The sequence below is a fragment of the Bombyx mandarina genome, chromosome 09 (genome assembly GCF_030267445.1).
Source record: "Bombyx mandarina strain Sakado chromosome 09, ASM3026744v2".
Classification (NCBI taxonomy): Eukaryota; Metazoa; Arthropoda; class Insecta; order Lepidoptera; family Bombycidae; genus Bombyx; species Bombyx mandarina.
The window spans coordinates 9115351-9132628 of record NC_143216.1 but is presented as its reverse complement, the minus strand read 5'-3'; the positions used below and the strand labels follow the sequence as shown (position 1 = coordinate 9132628).

The following is a 17278-nucleotide window of genomic DNA, read 5'->3' as shown; positions in this document are numbered from 1 at the left end:
TATCCAGAATAATCTTTTTTTCATTTTGAAGGTTTTTTTCAATTATGTAAAGTTGTGTCCAAACTCATAAATTCTTATTTAACGGAAAGGTTTATTTATAGCGTTCATTGGGCAGCGGGTATTGAAATCGTTTTCGTGAATAGCTCCGTTTTTCGGAACCAAATTAGGAACATTTTTTACAAAACTATGTTAATTACTGTAACGCCCAGTCAACGTCTTCGTTGAACCCGTCGCTTGCGACGAAGGGCTCGACGAGCGAATTAACCCACTGAGTTTCTCGTCGAATCTTCTCAGTGGGTCACGTTTCCGATCCAATGATAATTCTGCGAAGCACTGCTCTTACTAGGGTCAGTGTTAGCATCACTCCGATTTGAGCCCCGTGAGCTCACCTACTAGCTAAGGCTACGCTGAAATAGGTTCACAAGACTATCAGCTTAGGTAGGAAAAATAAATAAATAAAACTCTAACGTCAGTATAGGATGTATTTTATAACAAATAAAAAAGTAGCTGTCGCTAAATATGTATGTATTCATTTTGTCAATTCTTATAGATAACTATTCTATGGTTTTTTTTTATTATTAATAAACATAGTCTGATCTCATTACCCATACACGACTTTACTAACCGCACTACGGTTCCGTCTCGTGTGGACCACCACTGACTCCTTAGAATGCAAATCTTTACATACCCACAAATAAATAATTATAAATAAAAGTAAAAAGCCTTTTATTTCCTGCTAAAATACAAAGTAAATAGGTATTTAATAAATTTTATTTCTCTTCACTTATGTTTGGCAGAAACCCATTCAACATGGTGAAGGCCTCCTCCAAGTCCTTCCATTTGATTCTATTTTGAGTTACCTGTATCCATCGAGGGCCAGCAATAGCTTTTATATCGTCCTCCCATTTTGATATCGGGCGACCCTTTTTTCTTTCCCTTGTGGCCCTTTCCATGCACTTATTCTTGCAGTCCATCTCTGGTCCTTAAGTCTGGCTACATGACCAGCCCATTTTCACTTCAAGTTTCTGGCATATTCGAGAGCATCTATAGATTTTTTCTCTAATTTTTGTGTGTCTGATTTTATGAATCTGTCTTATATTCTTCGCTCCATTCCTCGTTGGCAGCTTACTATTAGATTATTGGCCTTTGATGTAAACTTCCAAGTTTGGCAGCCATAGGTCAAACATGGTAGAATGCAGGAATTCAGAACCTTGATTTTTAAGTATATTGGCAACGTGCTTTGAAATACTTCACGTAAATTCCAGTACTTGTTCCAGGTGAATTGGATTTTTCTTCCAATCTCCATCTCATTGCTTTTCTTTCAAAGCTGATCTGTTTTCCTAAGTAAATATAGTCTGTGTATTTCAATAGTTCGTTTCCGACTGTTATTTTCTTTCTAGCACTATTTGTCATTACCATAGTTTTTGTTGTATTCATTTCTAAGCCTACTTTAATGCTGGCTCTGTGGAGAGACTCGACCATGTATTGAAGTTCTGAACCTGATTCTGCCAGCACTACTAAGTCTGCAAAGTGGAGATGAGTCAGATATTTATTTACCTTCAATATTTAAGCCGAGGTTTTTCCAATCTAGCTGTCTAAATATTGTTTCAAGTATGGCAATGAAAATTTTTGGGTACATGGGGTCTCCCTGTCTTACACCTCTTTTGATAGGAAATCTTGAGCCTATAGATTCTAGTTTTATTCTACTTGTATTAGTTTTATAAATGTTTTTAATTTATCTGTATATATTTATCATTCCCTTGGTTTTTTAGCGACTTCCATACACTATCATGTGACACAGTGTCAAATGCCTTTTAGTAGTCTATGTATGCAATGTATAGTGTTCTCTGTTTTTCTTGGTATTTTTCTATCAAAAGTTCCAAGGTGTGAATGTGGTCCACTGTAGAAAAACCTTTTCTGAATCCTGCTTGTTCAATTGGTTGATTTTTCTCTAGCGAATCACTGATTCTGTTGTTTATAATTGACGAAAAGAGTTTATAGAAACAAGACAGTAAACTAATAGCCCTGTAATTTGTTATGTCCTTTGGATCTCCTTTTTTATAGATTAAAATGATATTTGATTGTGTCCATTGGATGGGGATCTCAGCACTTTCTAATATCTGGTTAAATAATTTTGCCACAGGTGGTGCTAATATTCTGTCAGCTGTCTTTAAAGCGTCGTTTGGAATGCCATCTGGGCCTGGGCTTTTGTCGGTTTTCAGGTTTTTTATTGCTGCGATAAGTTCAGATTCTAGATTGGTTGTACCTTTTCGTTGTTTGATATATTATTGCTTGGTGTTATGTCTACATATGAGGGTGTATTTTTACTGTATAGTGATTTATAAAATTCAGTGACCATATTAATGATATCATTGCGGTTTATTATTATAGATTGTTTTCCTGATGTTTTAAGTCCTTCGATCCAAGTTTTATTTTGTGTTAGCTCTTTATAAGACTTTTTTGTGCTGCCTGAAACTTGTAAGTGCCTAGTTATGGTATCCTGTCTGTATTTGGCGTAATCTTGCCTGATATACTTGCTAATGAGTTTGTATAAAGCTGATATTTCGTTTCTTATACTTCTGGTTTTGTTTTTAGTCTTCTGTAATTCTTTTCTTCTAGTCATGAGTTTTTCTGTGCGTAGCGATATTTTTTTGTGCTTGTTCGAATTGTGTTCCTTGTGCGTTTCTTCTAGGCTTCTCGAGATGGCATTGATTATTTTGTTGTATTGGGTCTGTACATTATCAGCATCTTTTAAGTTCTGGTCATCGGCACGTAACAGGTGGAATTGGAGATTTTATCTGAATCGGAGTATTTCGCTTTCGTATTTTAGATTCGCACACTGCTTGGTCTTGTATCTAGTCCTGGATATTTTTATTTTTTCAAGAGACATAGTTGCTCTCACTGGCCGGTGGTCTGATGGGTAGTTGATATTTAGAACTTCCACATTATGAAACTTCTGTGGTATGCTAAATAGAATGTAATCGATCTCATTTTTATATTTGTCACCTGCTGAACGCCATGTCCTTCTGCGGTTTGGTTTCTTATAATAGTATGTGTTCATTATTGCAGTCTTAGTTTCTAGAGCGAAATCTATCAATTTTTGGCCTATTTCATTTCTTGTACCAAGACCAAATGGTTCTGTAACCAAGAATTCCTCGTGTCTTGGTTTACCTATCTTAGCATCGAAGTCGCCCATTATGATATAGTCTTTATGCCCTGACTTCCTAGCCCTTTTGACTGTCTCATAAAAATAAGAAATATCTTCTTCTTTTGCTGCTACTGTGAGTGCGTAGACTTGAATGATTGATAGTTTTAATTAACACCAGGTGGGACATGAGTTCGTCCATCCTTATAATAAATAAATAAAATAGCATTCATAACATCCGGCGAGGAATCTAAAGGAAAAACTTCCCAAAAACACTTACGTACAATTTGACATTTACAAAAGCAGAAAAAAATTAGACCATTTTCGTTATATTCGTAATTCATGTAAAGCTTAATTTGAAAATGGATGGAGAGACGTGGCAATAGTATATATCGATCGGTAATGGAATGATTTAAAAAAATATTTGCTCTAAAATTTATCCAAGGCTGAACGTTTTTAAGGACAAAAGGCAATCATCGATAACTCTAGTTCTATGAAAACAAAATAAATAAGCACTAAGGAGACCTGAAGCAATAATACCTTTGGGGATGAATTATTATTTCAACCCTTTTTAGTTAACTGCTCTCACTCTTGAATCTTGACCAACTTTAGAGATACTCAATAGTTCTATTTACTTCATTAATCGGATTACAATTATTGTGATCATACGAAATTACTTACCTTAACGCTCACTTAGGACAATCCACTTAGAAGTGTGAGGCGTGACGATTGATGTATTTGGTTAAATTCCTCCTCCTTACATCGTATTCCTCATTGCTGAGGGTCGTGACCACCCTTTTGTATCCTACCATCCTTCGCAAGCACTATCTTTCTCCATCTATTCTTGTCTCTGGCGGTTTGGAGGGCGTTGTGAAATGTGCAATCACACATTAATTAAATTCGGTTATGGCATTGGTTGAATTAAAATTACATTAATCTTGATCCAAAATGCGTTTGGCTTTTGTTAGTTGTTGTTGTTAGCTGTTAGATATTGTATATGGATGTATGTATATATAATTTGATCATTCGCAGATTTGTCTCCGAGTTTGTGACCAGAACACGGGCTGGATCACTGGTCTATGTGGTCGTCGGCCCAAAAACTGAACACTCCGAGCTTTTACATAATATTGTTTGTAACTCGCATAGTTTAGTAATACAATTGTTTGTGTAACATAATTTTATGAATGGTGAATAAAGTACGTGATAATACTTGTATGTTTTTTTGATGAAGTTCAGCTCCCTTCAAATGCCTTTTCATGAGATATGGCTGTAACTGTAACTATACTGAGATCTCGGAACTGATATCTCAAGGTGGGTGGCGCATTTACGTCGTAGGTATGGGTTCCAGTAACCGCTTAACACGAGGTGAGCCGTGAGCTCGTCCACCCATCTAAGCACTAAAAAAATGGCATATCAGAGCACTAGTAAGGTTTTAAATCCTTTCCTTGACTTCACTGGCTAATACATTCTTTGGTGATCGAGCTCTCTCGATAGTAGCTATGCAAGCTCAGAGACATCACAACGTGAATGCGACCTCCCATCTTGAGACATAAGGTTTAAATTTCTGGGCGATAGCCTATGTTCGAGATAGGCAGTTTTAAATTGAGAACAATGAACAAGCTGATAATGAGATACGCATTCGTAGTTAAGCAAACGAACTCTTGATCCGTCTAGTGTTAAATAGTCACCGGAACCCACAGTGTAAAAAATGAGCTCGGAATTTTTTATAGCATTATAATAACGATTATCCTATCTTTCGATACAGAACTCAGACTGCTTTGTGACGAAAATAGAATAATAATTATTTGAGTCGTCGTAGCTAAATCATAAGATGCCTACTGTGCTCGCATCGAAGGGTGCGACTTTGCCGATATTTAAATTTCGCATTTAGATACCCACTCGTTTTTCTATGGAAATTCGTACTTAGCACTATGACTTCTACGATGAAGACGAACAAAACCGCAACAATTATTATTACAACAACCGCAACAAATATTTACTGGTGCTAGGACCTCTTGTGATTCGGCACGGGTAGGTACCACCACTCCGCCTATTTCTGCCGTGAAGCAGTAATGCGATTCGGTTTGAATGGTGGGGCAAGCGTTGTAACTAACTATACTGAGACCTTGGAACTTATATCTCAGGGTGGGTGGCGCATTTACGTCGTAGATGTTTATGGGTTCCAGTAACCACTTAACACCAGGTGAGCTTTGAGCTCGTCTACCCATCTAGGCAAGATTTTTTTTTTATTACGTACTACTATTTATCTATTCGACGCTTGAAAGGCAAACCTGACTAAGCGACAATAACTGCTTTGTACATAAATGATAGGAAATAAACATACTCGATGCGCAAAAAAAAAAAAAAATTCTAGGTCTATTAACATCATTTAAATCCTACAGCTAGATTCGTTAAAATATAATTTTTTTCAGGTATTTCTCATGTATATTTTAAATTAATTTCAACTTTAAATTAGTCTACTGTAAAGTTTACGCATTGTCGCTTAGTCACTTTTGCCTTTCAAGCGTCGTATTGTAACGTCTTGTGTGAGATACACACGAGATTAAAGAGTTTTCATTTAAGTGGTTTGTTTTCTAATTTACTTCTACTTATTTTCTTAAATTTGAAGGTCAGTATTACGAAATAGCATTACAATTTCATTCTCCCGTCGAGAAGAAGGAAAAAAAAAACTTGCGCATTTGTTTTAAAGGACCGATTTAAAGGCTGTGGCGGCTACACTTAAGGTTTCAATTTAAAATTGCCATCCCCGTTCTGAGACTACAGCACGATATCACGTTGTGTATGTAGGCCACCTATCCAATATCCAGAATAAAGCACATTGGCTTAGTGCAAAAAGAATAAATACTCAGATTAGGTAATCATCGTGAAATATATTTTAAGTTTCTTTTTTTTTCAACAATAATTTGGTTAATATTTAACAATATTTCAAGAGTACGTCGGTGGTGCATGGCTTGAAACAGCATTCGTTGACGATTCCTTGGCGCTTGTAGCGGGTCCAGTCAGCGGAGAGGGCGCCTCGACGGCCAGTCCAGGGCCAATCGCCGTGCAGGTCTACATCTTCGAAATCATCTGTTAAAATAGTGTGTTTAATTATAAAATTTGAAAATCAGTTTCATAATTCTGCAGTAAGTCGAAATTAAACTTCATTAAAAAAATATAATTTCAAAGTTAATTAAACATCCAAGTACTATATTAACAGCAGCTGTGACAGTTTTTCTAGTTTATTAGAAACATGCTTAAATTGAATTCAGAGTTTTCGATTAACTTATAACATGATTCAGTGTAATTAAATATAACTTATGTTGGCTATTCTAAATGAAATCCAAACGACTAAAATACAAAAACGAATAAAAATACTAATAAAATACGTTTTGTGTAAAGTTCTTACGAAACTATAATATTTTTTTTATTACATAGTTAAGTGAACTAGCTCACCGACCACCTGAAATTAAATCGTTACCGGAGGAATAGAAAACACGTAAATATTGTGACCGACCTTGAGACATGAGGTCTACTTCAGCTGTCCCAATCTTATAATAATAGGCAGGACAGTGGTACCTAACACAACTGAGCTCACAAGACGCTCTTCGTCCAATATCTCTTAGTTAGTCATAGTAGTTTTATTTTATTTTATTTTTTATTGCTTAGATGGGTGGAGGAGCTCACAGCCCACCTGGTGTTACTGGAGCCCATAGACATCCACAACGTAAATACGCCACCCACCCTGAGATATAAGCTCTAAGGTCTCAAGTATAGTCACAACGGCTGCCCCACCCTTCAAACCGAAACGCATGACTGCTTCGTGAACATTTGTTGTGTACGTATTTCATTACAAAAATTGGTACCCGCCTGAGATTCGAACACCGGTGCATCGCTCAACACGAACGCACCGGACGTCTTATCCGTTAGGCCACGACCGCCTCATTTTCTCTGGTATTTCGACTTATATAATACACAAATCAAACAATTAACATATTTTTATTTCTGGATCGCTTAAAGCTTTCATCACTGTACGTAAAATAATTATGAGGGCAATCTACGAATCTATCAATCTACGTTCTTCGAATATTCTTTTGAATATTAATAAAACATCAAGAGTAGACGTTGTTGTTACTAGCTTTTGCTTACCGAATAATGTGTTTCCCGATGTCCGTTTATCAACGTATTCTGCTCCATAACACACTGCAACCCTTGCGTTTGCAAGGTTCCGTCCACACAGAGTGACTGCTTCCTTGTGCGCTGTGACGTAAGCTAACGCCATCAGCACTATCATCACCGTGAATTTCATGTTAAAAATCTCTGAAACAGCACAAAGGGAGATTCGAGTGATCGTTGAACAATATATAGGACTATTAGTTTTTTAATTTACCTACCTACCCCCGTTACTTTAAATAACCCAAAAAAAATGACTTCAATGAATGTAGTTGACAGTAATGTAACGTAATAATTAAATAAATAAATAACTGGAATCAAATCACGCACGATCACCCGACCCCAAATTAGGATTCCCTGTATTTATGATACCAGAAACTGACATATATACTTTTATACGTTTAAATATAAACACATACAGATAATAAGCACCCAGACAAAGAGAAAACAAACTTGTTAATCACACGAATGTTTGCTTGGTGTGGGAATCGAACCCATGACCTCTTTTTTGTTTTTCCTACCTAAGCCGATGGGCTTGAGAGACCACTTCAGCGTAACCTTAACTAGTAGGTGAGCTCACGGGGCTCAAACCTGACGTTGTTGCTAACACTAACCCTAGGAAGAGCAGTGCTTCGCGGAATCTACCACCGAATCGGAAGCGCGACCCACTAAGAAGATCTGGCGAGAAACTCAGTGGGCTGTGTCTGTGGGTTGGCTTAATCGCTGAGCCCTTCGTCGTCAGGGACGGGTTCGACGAGGACGATGACCGTACCACGATCCTCGGCACAATAGCTGACTGTAGTAGCTGTAGAGTTAGTAGAGTAGTTACACCTCTGAAGGCGTAACTACTTCAACACCGAGTCAGTCAAATTACATTTAAAACATTCATAAATTTAAAAGTAATTATATTATTTTACCTTGTATTATGATCTCCGATGTGGAACAATGGGAAGATTAAAGATGTGTGATAATTTCAGGTGAGTATCCCATGCTTATATACTATTTTGGAGAAAATGAAAGCGGCGTTGATATTACATAAGCGAGCGGAAAACCTCGGTAATGATTACTGAGTAAAATTTTAACTTAAATGTTTTTTTTGTGCACAATCAAAAGCATGGAGCTAGGTTTTCCTCCTGTATCATGGGTGTCATAAGCATTGACTGACAACTTTAAATCTGATATCAATACCGAGGTACAGCAGTCAGTATCAAAAAAACAAGCCCGCTGGATTTCTATCGTCGATTCCTTTTACAACTTTTTTTAAAACCGGCAGGAGAAATTACTTTGTCGCTCAATAAGTATTTGAATCAGTTATCACAAGCCAATTCAGATCACCATTGATAGAAAGCTATTAAGGCGATAATGAACTTTAAAGTGTCACAGTTAAGACTTCTTTTTTGTCATAACGTTACTGTGAACGTGCAGGCAAAGAAAGGACGATCGCATCAGTGGTTGACAAAGTTCTGGACAAACTAATATTGATCGTTTTTTTATTTGATAAACACAAATATGGGTTAAGCGCGACTCAATCCCGTTCAAAAAAAGAAATATATGAAAAGCTTGTTTGATTGTATTCTATGCGAAAAGCGGATTTATTGTTAGTTCATAATACTATAAAGCATCGCTATCTTCTATACACTAAGTTGTTAGCTGTCATATCAAGCGCTTATTCTAAATTGCTCACAAAAGCATGTGTCTTCAGTAATTTTTGGGAATAATTGTTTTAGTCAGTAATTTATTCATACTTAATATATTCGGAAATCGAAGTGACATGAGGCAGGCAGTATTTAACAGTCCATTAATTCCGTTTAAGGATGGGATGATTACGGAAATGTGCCTATTTTAAATTAACACGTTGACTGCCATGTGGGTTACCGATGCCATACGTGGTGCATTAAAGTATTTATTTTCGACTTCTCTCTTCGATCTTCTTACCCAGTACATACATTAACAAACAAAAGAAGGCAAAGTTACGAAATCCGGGCGTTAGTAACAGAAATCGACATAATTACTTCAGTGCGCCACGTAGAACCCGTAACCTTTCTTTTTTTTTACTTTTTTTTTTATTGCCCTTGTAGGCAGACGAGCATACGGCCCACCTGATGGTGAGTGGTTACCGTCGCCCATGGACTTCAGCAATGCCAGGGGCAGAGCCAAGCCGCTGCCTACCGAACCTCTTGTGAATCCGCGCGGGAGGTACCACCACCCTGCCTATTTCAACCGTGAAGCAGTAATGCGTTTCGGTTTGAAGGGTGGAGATATATTGCAAAATGACTGCCCCACTTTTCAAATCAGAAAGCGTAACTGTTACACAGCAGAACCAGATGCTGGTACCCAATAGTGGACTCATAAGCCAGTAAAATAAGTACCATGCTTTTAGTAGTTCCATATATTGTGAATTAATATTTAGCGATGCATCCGTGTTCGAATCCCGGAGGCGGATACCAATCTTTCTAATGAAATACGTACTTGACAAATGTTCAGGATTAACTTCCACGGTAAAGGAATAATATCGTGTAATAAAAATCAAACCCGCAAAATTAAAATTTGGGTAATTACTGGTGGTGGGACCTCTTGTGAGTCCACGCGGGTAAGTACCACCACCCTGCTTTTTTCAGCCGTGAAGCAGTAATGTGTTTCGGTTTGAAGGGCGGGGCAGCGTTTATAACTACATATACTGAGACCTTAGAACTCATATCTCAAGGTGGATGGTGGCATTTACGTTGTAGATGTCTATGGGCTACGGTAACAACTTAACACCAGGTGGGCTGTGAGTTCGTTAGTTTTTATAACCTGTACTGTCCTGTTTATTTAAATATAATAATAAATTTTAAAACCTCTTAATTTGTAAGACCTCGAAATCTTAACTTGTCTTCTTTTTAAAGAACTTCTTCAGTACAGCCTGTATAGTAACTACAGACAATGCAATCGAAGTGGAAAAAATCGATTTCCACATTCACAACAATTCAAAAAATAAATGTTAATTACATACATACCATAGTCCTGTTCTGTATTCCAAAAAAAAACGAAATAAATGACCCTTTGAGACCCCACTTCCATTCACTGCGGAGTAATAAAGTAACCGCTTTTTTAACCTAACCACACGATATTACACAATAAATTTTCTTTTTTTACTTATGTACGAAAACATTCGCATTTTTAAAGTTACACTGGGATAAACTGCCTAAGCTTGCTCCGGTTGACAATTTCAATACTGCTAGATACAATACGATCAGTTTTAACAAGTAATCTCCTAAGTTCAGTTACTATACGTGCTTAATAACAAAATCGACTGCAGGCCTGTCACAGACAGAATCTTTTTTTGGATAGATGGGTGAACGAGCCCGTAGATATCATGGCGGTAATGTTGGTTCCTATCTTGAGGTCGAAATCGTATAACAGCTTTCTCACTATTCTAACAATATTGCATGACTGCTTCGCCTCAAAATAAGCAGGATGATGGCTATCTTTCAAAGCTATTTGATGTTCAGGATCTTGGTGTATCTAGTTCTTTTTATCTCGTTGTCGAAGGTAGTGTGATAACCTTGTATCACCTTGACCGCGTTCATGCGTAACGAACGACGCAGCACCACAGTGCTTAGATGGGTCATAGTGTGGCTCTATAAGGTCACGACCGTATAGTCTTCCACGTGGACTCCCATGCACATGTACCGGGGTAACCATTTCAGGTGAGGGGCTGTTTTTGTGTTATCGTCGCCGTTTGCCACTACAAACGGGTCACTGGGTTAAGCCACCCAGGTTTGTGGGGTCGTATTTATTTGTAGGGCCTCCAGCGTAGCGCCATCAAGTTATCAAACCGCAGTGGGGCAGGCGATCTTCAGGCTGCGGGGGAGGCATGTCTTATTTGATGGCTACAACCCGCCGCTCAGTAAGTCAAACTCGTGGGGAAAAGTTCTCGCGGGCATCCGTTTGCCAGCGGCGAGGAGCATCGTTCATAGGATGGGATCAGAAAAGGGAAACGGCTCGACCGAGTTCCCCCCAGGGAGTCGCCCACGGTCTTAGCTCGACGATAAGTAGTAGACGAAGGCAGCTTGCACTACGGTCGGGCGCAGCCGATTAGCCATAGATGTAGTGGTTACAGTCGTATGCGCTGACAATGCGACCCAGCTGTTCCGGTTGATGGGAGGCGGGGCATAAGTGATGCTTTTGAACCGTAGCAGCAGTTGGAGAGAATTGGCGACTGCAACTGCCAAGTAGCTCCGTTTTGCGGGACTACTTGGCAGATCATGTCCATCAAAGTTACGTAGTGTTATTTATTTAGGTATTTGAAAATTCTGAATTTTAATAAAATGCCAATCATGCAATCAAAAAAAATCCTTCCCTAAGCACATCGTAATGAATATTTGAAGATAGAACTTAAGTAGGGTTGACGTCAGAAAGACGACCAACTGTAAAGCACATGCCAAACCCCTATTCTGGTTTGGTTAGAGAACATGCTGCGCCGAACCCTAATTATGTGGGAGAAGGGCAAGATGAAGAAGAAGTTTTTTTTTTGTACGAGACTTATAAATTTTGATGAATAAAATCAATCTAAAATAAATCTTGTTGTATAACTGATTAAAATCAAATTTCCACAACTGAGCGACCACTAGTCATTACTAATTATTGTTCGAAATTCGATAATAGAATTTAATGAAACAATGTTATTGGGATTAAATATTGTATTTACAGCTTAATTTAGTAGTAATACCTTGCTATTCAGTACATTGTACTTACACGGTTAAATAACATTCAGTTAGATTGATGAAAATCTTTATGATTTTTATTTTCAAATTACATTGTTGTTTATGGCCCACCAAAAAAGCATTTACAATTAGTATATAGTATATAGAAATAGAAGTAACACGAGATTTTAAAATGTCTGTATTCATTAATTTCCCAAAATATTTATGATTTGCGAAAATCCGAGAGCAATTGATAGGTGATGTTTAATTTAGATTTGTCATAGCTGAACTTGAGCCAATTAATTCACTTTTACGTCTCAAGATACAATTTAATGAAATCTTTTGAAAAAATGAAACATTGATAGATCAATAGAAGATTTCAGGATGTTCCTGCACGAGCAGAGCGTCGTCCGGACAGTACCTGATGAGCTCAGCGACAGTGCAAGATCGTAAGCAACATTCATTCGCGACCTGTCTACGAACACGCCGCCATTTTCCTTCAACGAGAAGCCGTTGCTTGGTCGTGTCTTGTTGTAGATCTTTAGGCGCCATTTTTTCTGTAAAAACAATAACAACATAAAAACAGATTTTTCTTTTAATTTTTACTATTTTAATCAAATCGTAATTCAAATTTGTAAGTTAACCTACTAGATTATATAAGTTTTATTGATTTATTTGAACATCATTGTTCACATTTAATATACATCTTCATTCGTCAGAATATATAATATTAGCCTCATAAATATTTATGGTACGTACGCTAAAATCTCGATCGACTTTTTAAGGCCCGAAACTAAATAAATAAAAATGTTAACGCATAATATTTTGGTAGTGAATGAAATATTTGAAAATTTGCAGCTAAGCGAATTTCAGGATTAAAATAGGAGACGTGACTCGGGAATTTATTAAAATAGTTGATGTACTCATAGTCTCAACTGAACGTACACAAAATGTTTTATTATATCTTTAATACATAATCATCAGTCTTTACAGTAAGTAAAATTACTCATGAATCTATCCTGAATTACTGTGCGTAATATCATTATATAGGTTTTAAAATGTACTAGAATAAGTTATTTTAATTGAGTGAACTCAAAAAAAATTATAGGAAAACCGTGATTAGAAAGGAAATCACATTAAATTGGCCCGGATTAATAGACGTATCTAATTTGGTCAACAACACACCTTTGTATAAGTAACCAAATATACAATTTATTGTTTTCCAAAAAGAAAAACGATTTCGTGCAGTATTCAGTGGTGACAGGCGACAACAAAAGAACGTGGCTTAAAACTTAACATATATGAGAACGGTGTAGCTCTCGTAAAAAGTAAGTAAGTAAGTACTTGTTAAGTTTACTTCTAGTGTATTTTTATTTCAGAATACCGCTCTGTCATCAATATAATCCCATACTTCGCGACATTGGTGAAATTTAAACTTAAGCCGAGACCTAATTGAATATGTATGTATCTATACACCTATAGAAAATCAACATGCAAAACACTAAATACAAAAGCACAATGGCCTTATCGCTAAGAGCGATCTCTTTTAGAAAACAATCGGGTGGAAAAGAGTTATCTAAGGCAAAATAATAATCGCGGCGTACATAACTTGATAATAAAAACTAAAATTAAACAATTGATGCATAAATGTCACATTTACATAAATACAATAAACATATTAAATATATTAATCAGAAATTTTACCCTAACACAAAGTTAGTTAATTAGTTTATACAGTAGATAAATGCACTTTACAATAATTACTTTACTTATGATTTAGCACAAATTCAACGCCGGCAACCGTAGTGACAATACTGACTGATCTATTGAATTGAGACCAAAATCGGTTTTCATTCAAGCTTTTGAACTATAAAGGTTGTATTGGACAAAGACGATGTACGCGAAATAATTTTATTCGCGCTCATATGCACGTGTTGACTGACAGACGGCATCGGAATCCACAGTTCAAAGTCTCAAATGCACCGGCATATCGACCAGAACAGCACAAAAATGACGATAATCAACACGTGCAATCTAACCAAACAAGTAATAAAATAAACGAATTGCTAACCTATCATTAGCGATGTATCTCTTTTGACAATCTTGTAAACGTTATTACAGAAGTTGAAGATGATTGTGGAGAGCCATCCGCTGCAGCTGGTCACTTTGTCGTGGATGCTGTACACCATTTCAGCATTGTCGCCGAACACAATGGTGCTACTCCTCATGAGTATCAACATTATGTATATCTGAAAGAAAGAAAAAAAAACTAATGTTTATTTCTTTTAAATATCGAAACAAACTAACAGCTTACGAATTTACAGTTTCAGAAAAAAAATGACAAAACTTTAATATAACTTAGAGCAACTTTTCAGTTTAGTTTTATTTGTTTTAGTTAATTTTTTTTGTTTTTATTTTATTTTATAAAACAAATCAAATGAACCCACAAAACATCGAAGTCCCATCTTCGAGAGTATCGATGTATCGGCGGACGGCTCGACAAATGCTCCCTATCAAAGTTACCTGATGAATGAAACTGTCATCAGAGAGCACGTCTAAAAATAGCCCCCAATGGTCCAGAGTACGGAATTACTTAAAACTTGTTTACATCGATAAATGCGTTTACAAAACATTGTCATGGCAATGCGATAACGGCTCCTCTAAACAAAATGTCACGTGATTTATTAGTGGGTGCTTAAAGCGCGGGCCACACTTGGAAGTGTGTTCGTTTTATTTTAATTCAACTTCGAAAACTCAATAATCTGCATTCGCTTACAAAGTTTGTTTAGTGGAACATAAAAGCTAACACATTAATTTAAATTTTTAAGAAAACATTTGTAATAAGATATTATGATTGTTATTTTGGAAACCGCCAAACCGTTTATAATGGTAGGCAGCGACTTGGCTGGCATTGCTAACGTCCATGAATGACGGTAACCATCAGGTGAGGCGTATGCTCATCTGTCAACAAAGTCTTTAAAAAAACTAATTGTTGTTTTTTTTTAATGGCTTAGGTGGGTACACTAGCTCACAGCCCACCTGGTGTTAATTGGTTACTGGAGCCCATAGACATCTACAACGTAAATGCGCCACCCACCTTAAGATATAACTTCTAAGGTCTCAGTATAGTTACAACGTCTGCCCTATGCTTCAAACCGAAACGCATTACCGCTTCACGGCAGAAATAGGCAGGCTTGGTTGCCGAGTGATTGGTTTATAAAGATCAATACCAGTCAATACCAGTACAAACAAGAACTTATAGTTAGCTGAAACCTGAAACTGACCGGTGCAAGAAGATCTTAGTTCAGAGGACCCAGTCTGCGATAACTTACTCCGTACTTGCTTTGATATCTATTACTGCGACTGTAAATTCACGAACTGGACTACTTTTAAAAGATTAGCTTGTACTAGCTAGCTTTGTACACTATTCTGGGTGGCTTTAGGGAATTTAAGTGTTAAATACATAAGACTTAAATCGAATGACTGCAATGTTGCTCAGATACTTTTACGCGAGGAAGAGCTCCACAATAATATTTTTTAATGTATATAGATGGGTGAACGAAATCACCGCCAAGTGTTAACCGGTGACCAGAGCCCATAGACATCAGAATCACCCGTCTTGATAGATGAGGTCGATGTTCATATAATATTGTATCACAGTTTCACCCACCCAATAGAAATGAGTAGGATGCATTTAAAATACGCCCCACTGCGAACAATCTGCACCACAATATTTTATTATAAATAGTTTAAATTCTATTTTAAATATGTTACGTTTTGTATTGTTTTTTTTAAATGAAAAATACAAATCATAAATGCTTGGTTAAAAAGGCTTCACTTTACCGTAATTATGTAATTGATTTCCATTTAAATGTACATGTTTAATTTACTGAATACATAAAGTTAATTGTTGAATGCGCTGATTATACATATCGGCTAATCGTTCTTCGTGTCTAGTGGTATTTTCCAGAGAATTGAACATTTACTAATCATAACAAACATGAAGAATGCACGATATTTAAACCAAAATGAATTTATCTAAAAGGCCCGAAGTATAGCTATTATTTTTGTTCAAATTATTGTTACTAGAGGTCCCGCAGTAGTCGAAATTCGACTATAATTAATTGGAATTGTAAGTTTGTACACTATTATGATTGTATTTTATACTTCTATAATCACAAATTTCTCCAAGACTACACCAGGGGGGTGCAACTCCCATACAAAGGAAAATAACATACAACTAGCGTCATCTTACTCCTGTGGCGACGTCATTTTTGTAACTTTTAGGCATTAATGATCTAATAAACTCACTAGATGGCAGATATGAGTTCTGACTCAATAAAAAATGTAGCATACTTTGAAGCAGTGCTTCCACTTTTAGGGAATTCTCCCTTTTTTAGGGAAAAATAGCTGATATTTTGGATGATAAAGACAATTTAAAAAATACCAGGATTTAGGATATTTCGGGGTAAAAAGCAAAGCCTATACTAGTAACTGTTGTGAATTTTAAAATAAACGATAATTAAAGTAAAACAATGAACATTTTATTTTATGGAGAGAGAATGACATTAAGTCGAGTTGACAAGTAAAAGAATAAAACAGAGTTGTGTATAAAAACTATAAAGGTTTGATTCAACAGTAACCCTCTAGTAAAGTAAATCATAGATTAAGCCACTGCTTTTTCTTAGGGATTCCCCAGAATCCCAATAAGTATAATCCGCCAAATTTTTATTTACCTATTTTCGTTGATGTCACCAGAACTTACTTGTATTGTAATATACAGGTACTTCATGTACCATGAAAGATTATCATGGTAATTTCATTTACGAAAACCTTGTAATTGTCATTTCACTTTTGCTAGCAGTTCCTTCTTCAAAGACTGAGGTGGAAAGATTATTCAGTGTTCTCAAATTTAAAAACTGACAAAAGAAACAGGCTTTCTAATGAAACCCTGAACGGCTTGCTTCATAGAAAGTTCCCAACTTTGCCAGCAAACAATTGCTCAATTTTAGAACCGAACAGTGTTAGGTTGTGCAGCAAAAGAATATAAAAGCAATGCGTCGACTTCCTTGAAAATTCTAATCCTATAGATCTATGATCTTCTGGGGGCGTTTATATTATATATACCTACATTAAATAATATGCTGTGGTTTATTTTCTGTATTTTATTTACGCTTTCTATATGAGTCGTCTATTATCAAAGGTGGCAATCTGTGCATTTGGACAAAAAAAATTTATTGATATGTCAATACAGATTTATTTGAATATAATCGTC

General features: G+C 36.5%; 2 protein-coding genes across 3 annotated transcripts; both read right to left on the bottom strand.

The window, feature by feature from the left end:
* Positions 1–6016: 6016 nt before the first annotated feature.
* LOC114239809 (bombyxin B-3-like) lies at positions 6017–8317 on the bottom strand. Its single transcript, XM_028170205.2, has 3 exons — positions 8236–8317; positions 7295–7465; positions 6017–6235 (listed from the first exon to the last, which is right to left on the bottom strand). The coding sequence occupies exons 2-3, from the start codon at positions 7452–7454 to the stop codon at positions 6081–6083; spliced, it is 315 nt and encodes a 104-aa protein (XP_028026006.2). The 5' UTR covers positions 7455–7465; positions 8236–8317; the 3' UTR covers positions 6017–6080.
* A 3665-nt stretch (positions 8318–11982) lies between these two features.
* LOC114239790 (uncharacterized) lies at positions 11983–14586 on the bottom strand. 2 transcript variants are annotated; one of them, XM_028170179.2, is made up of 3 exons: positions 14451–14586; positions 14075–14252; positions 11983–12560 (listed from the first exon to the last, which is right to left on the bottom strand). In XM_028170179.2, exons 1-3 carry the CDS (start codon positions 14466–14468, stop codon positions 12370–12372), a joined length of 387 nt encoding a protein of 128 aa, XP_028025980.2. In that variant the 5' UTR covers positions 14469–14586; the 3' UTR covers positions 11983–12369. The 2 variants fall into 2 exon arrangements, with proteins under 2 accessions (XP_028025980.2, XP_089585891.1); XM_089729765.1 differs by having other exon boundaries at positions 11983–12562; positions 14095–14252.
* Between the last annotated feature and the right edge of the window lie 2692 nt (positions 14587–17278).

What these genes read in the sequence shown, in the direction of transcription:
- LOC114239809 (XM_028170205.2), bottom strand. Translation starts at nt 7,454, where the DNA reads ATGAAATTCACGGTGATGATAGTGCTGATGGCGTTAGCTTACGTCACA. An exon ending in ATCGGGAAACACATTATTCG is followed by an intron (nt 6,236 to 7,294) that starts GTAAGCAAAAGC and finishes CTATTTTAACAG; the next exon opens with ATGATTTCGAAGATGTAGAC.
- LOC114239790 (XM_028170179.2), bottom strand. An exon ending in AGATACATCGCTAATGATAG is followed by an intron (nt 12,561 to 14,074) that starts GTTAGCAATTCG and finishes TTGTTTTTACAG; the next exon opens with AAAAAATGGCGCCTAAAGAT.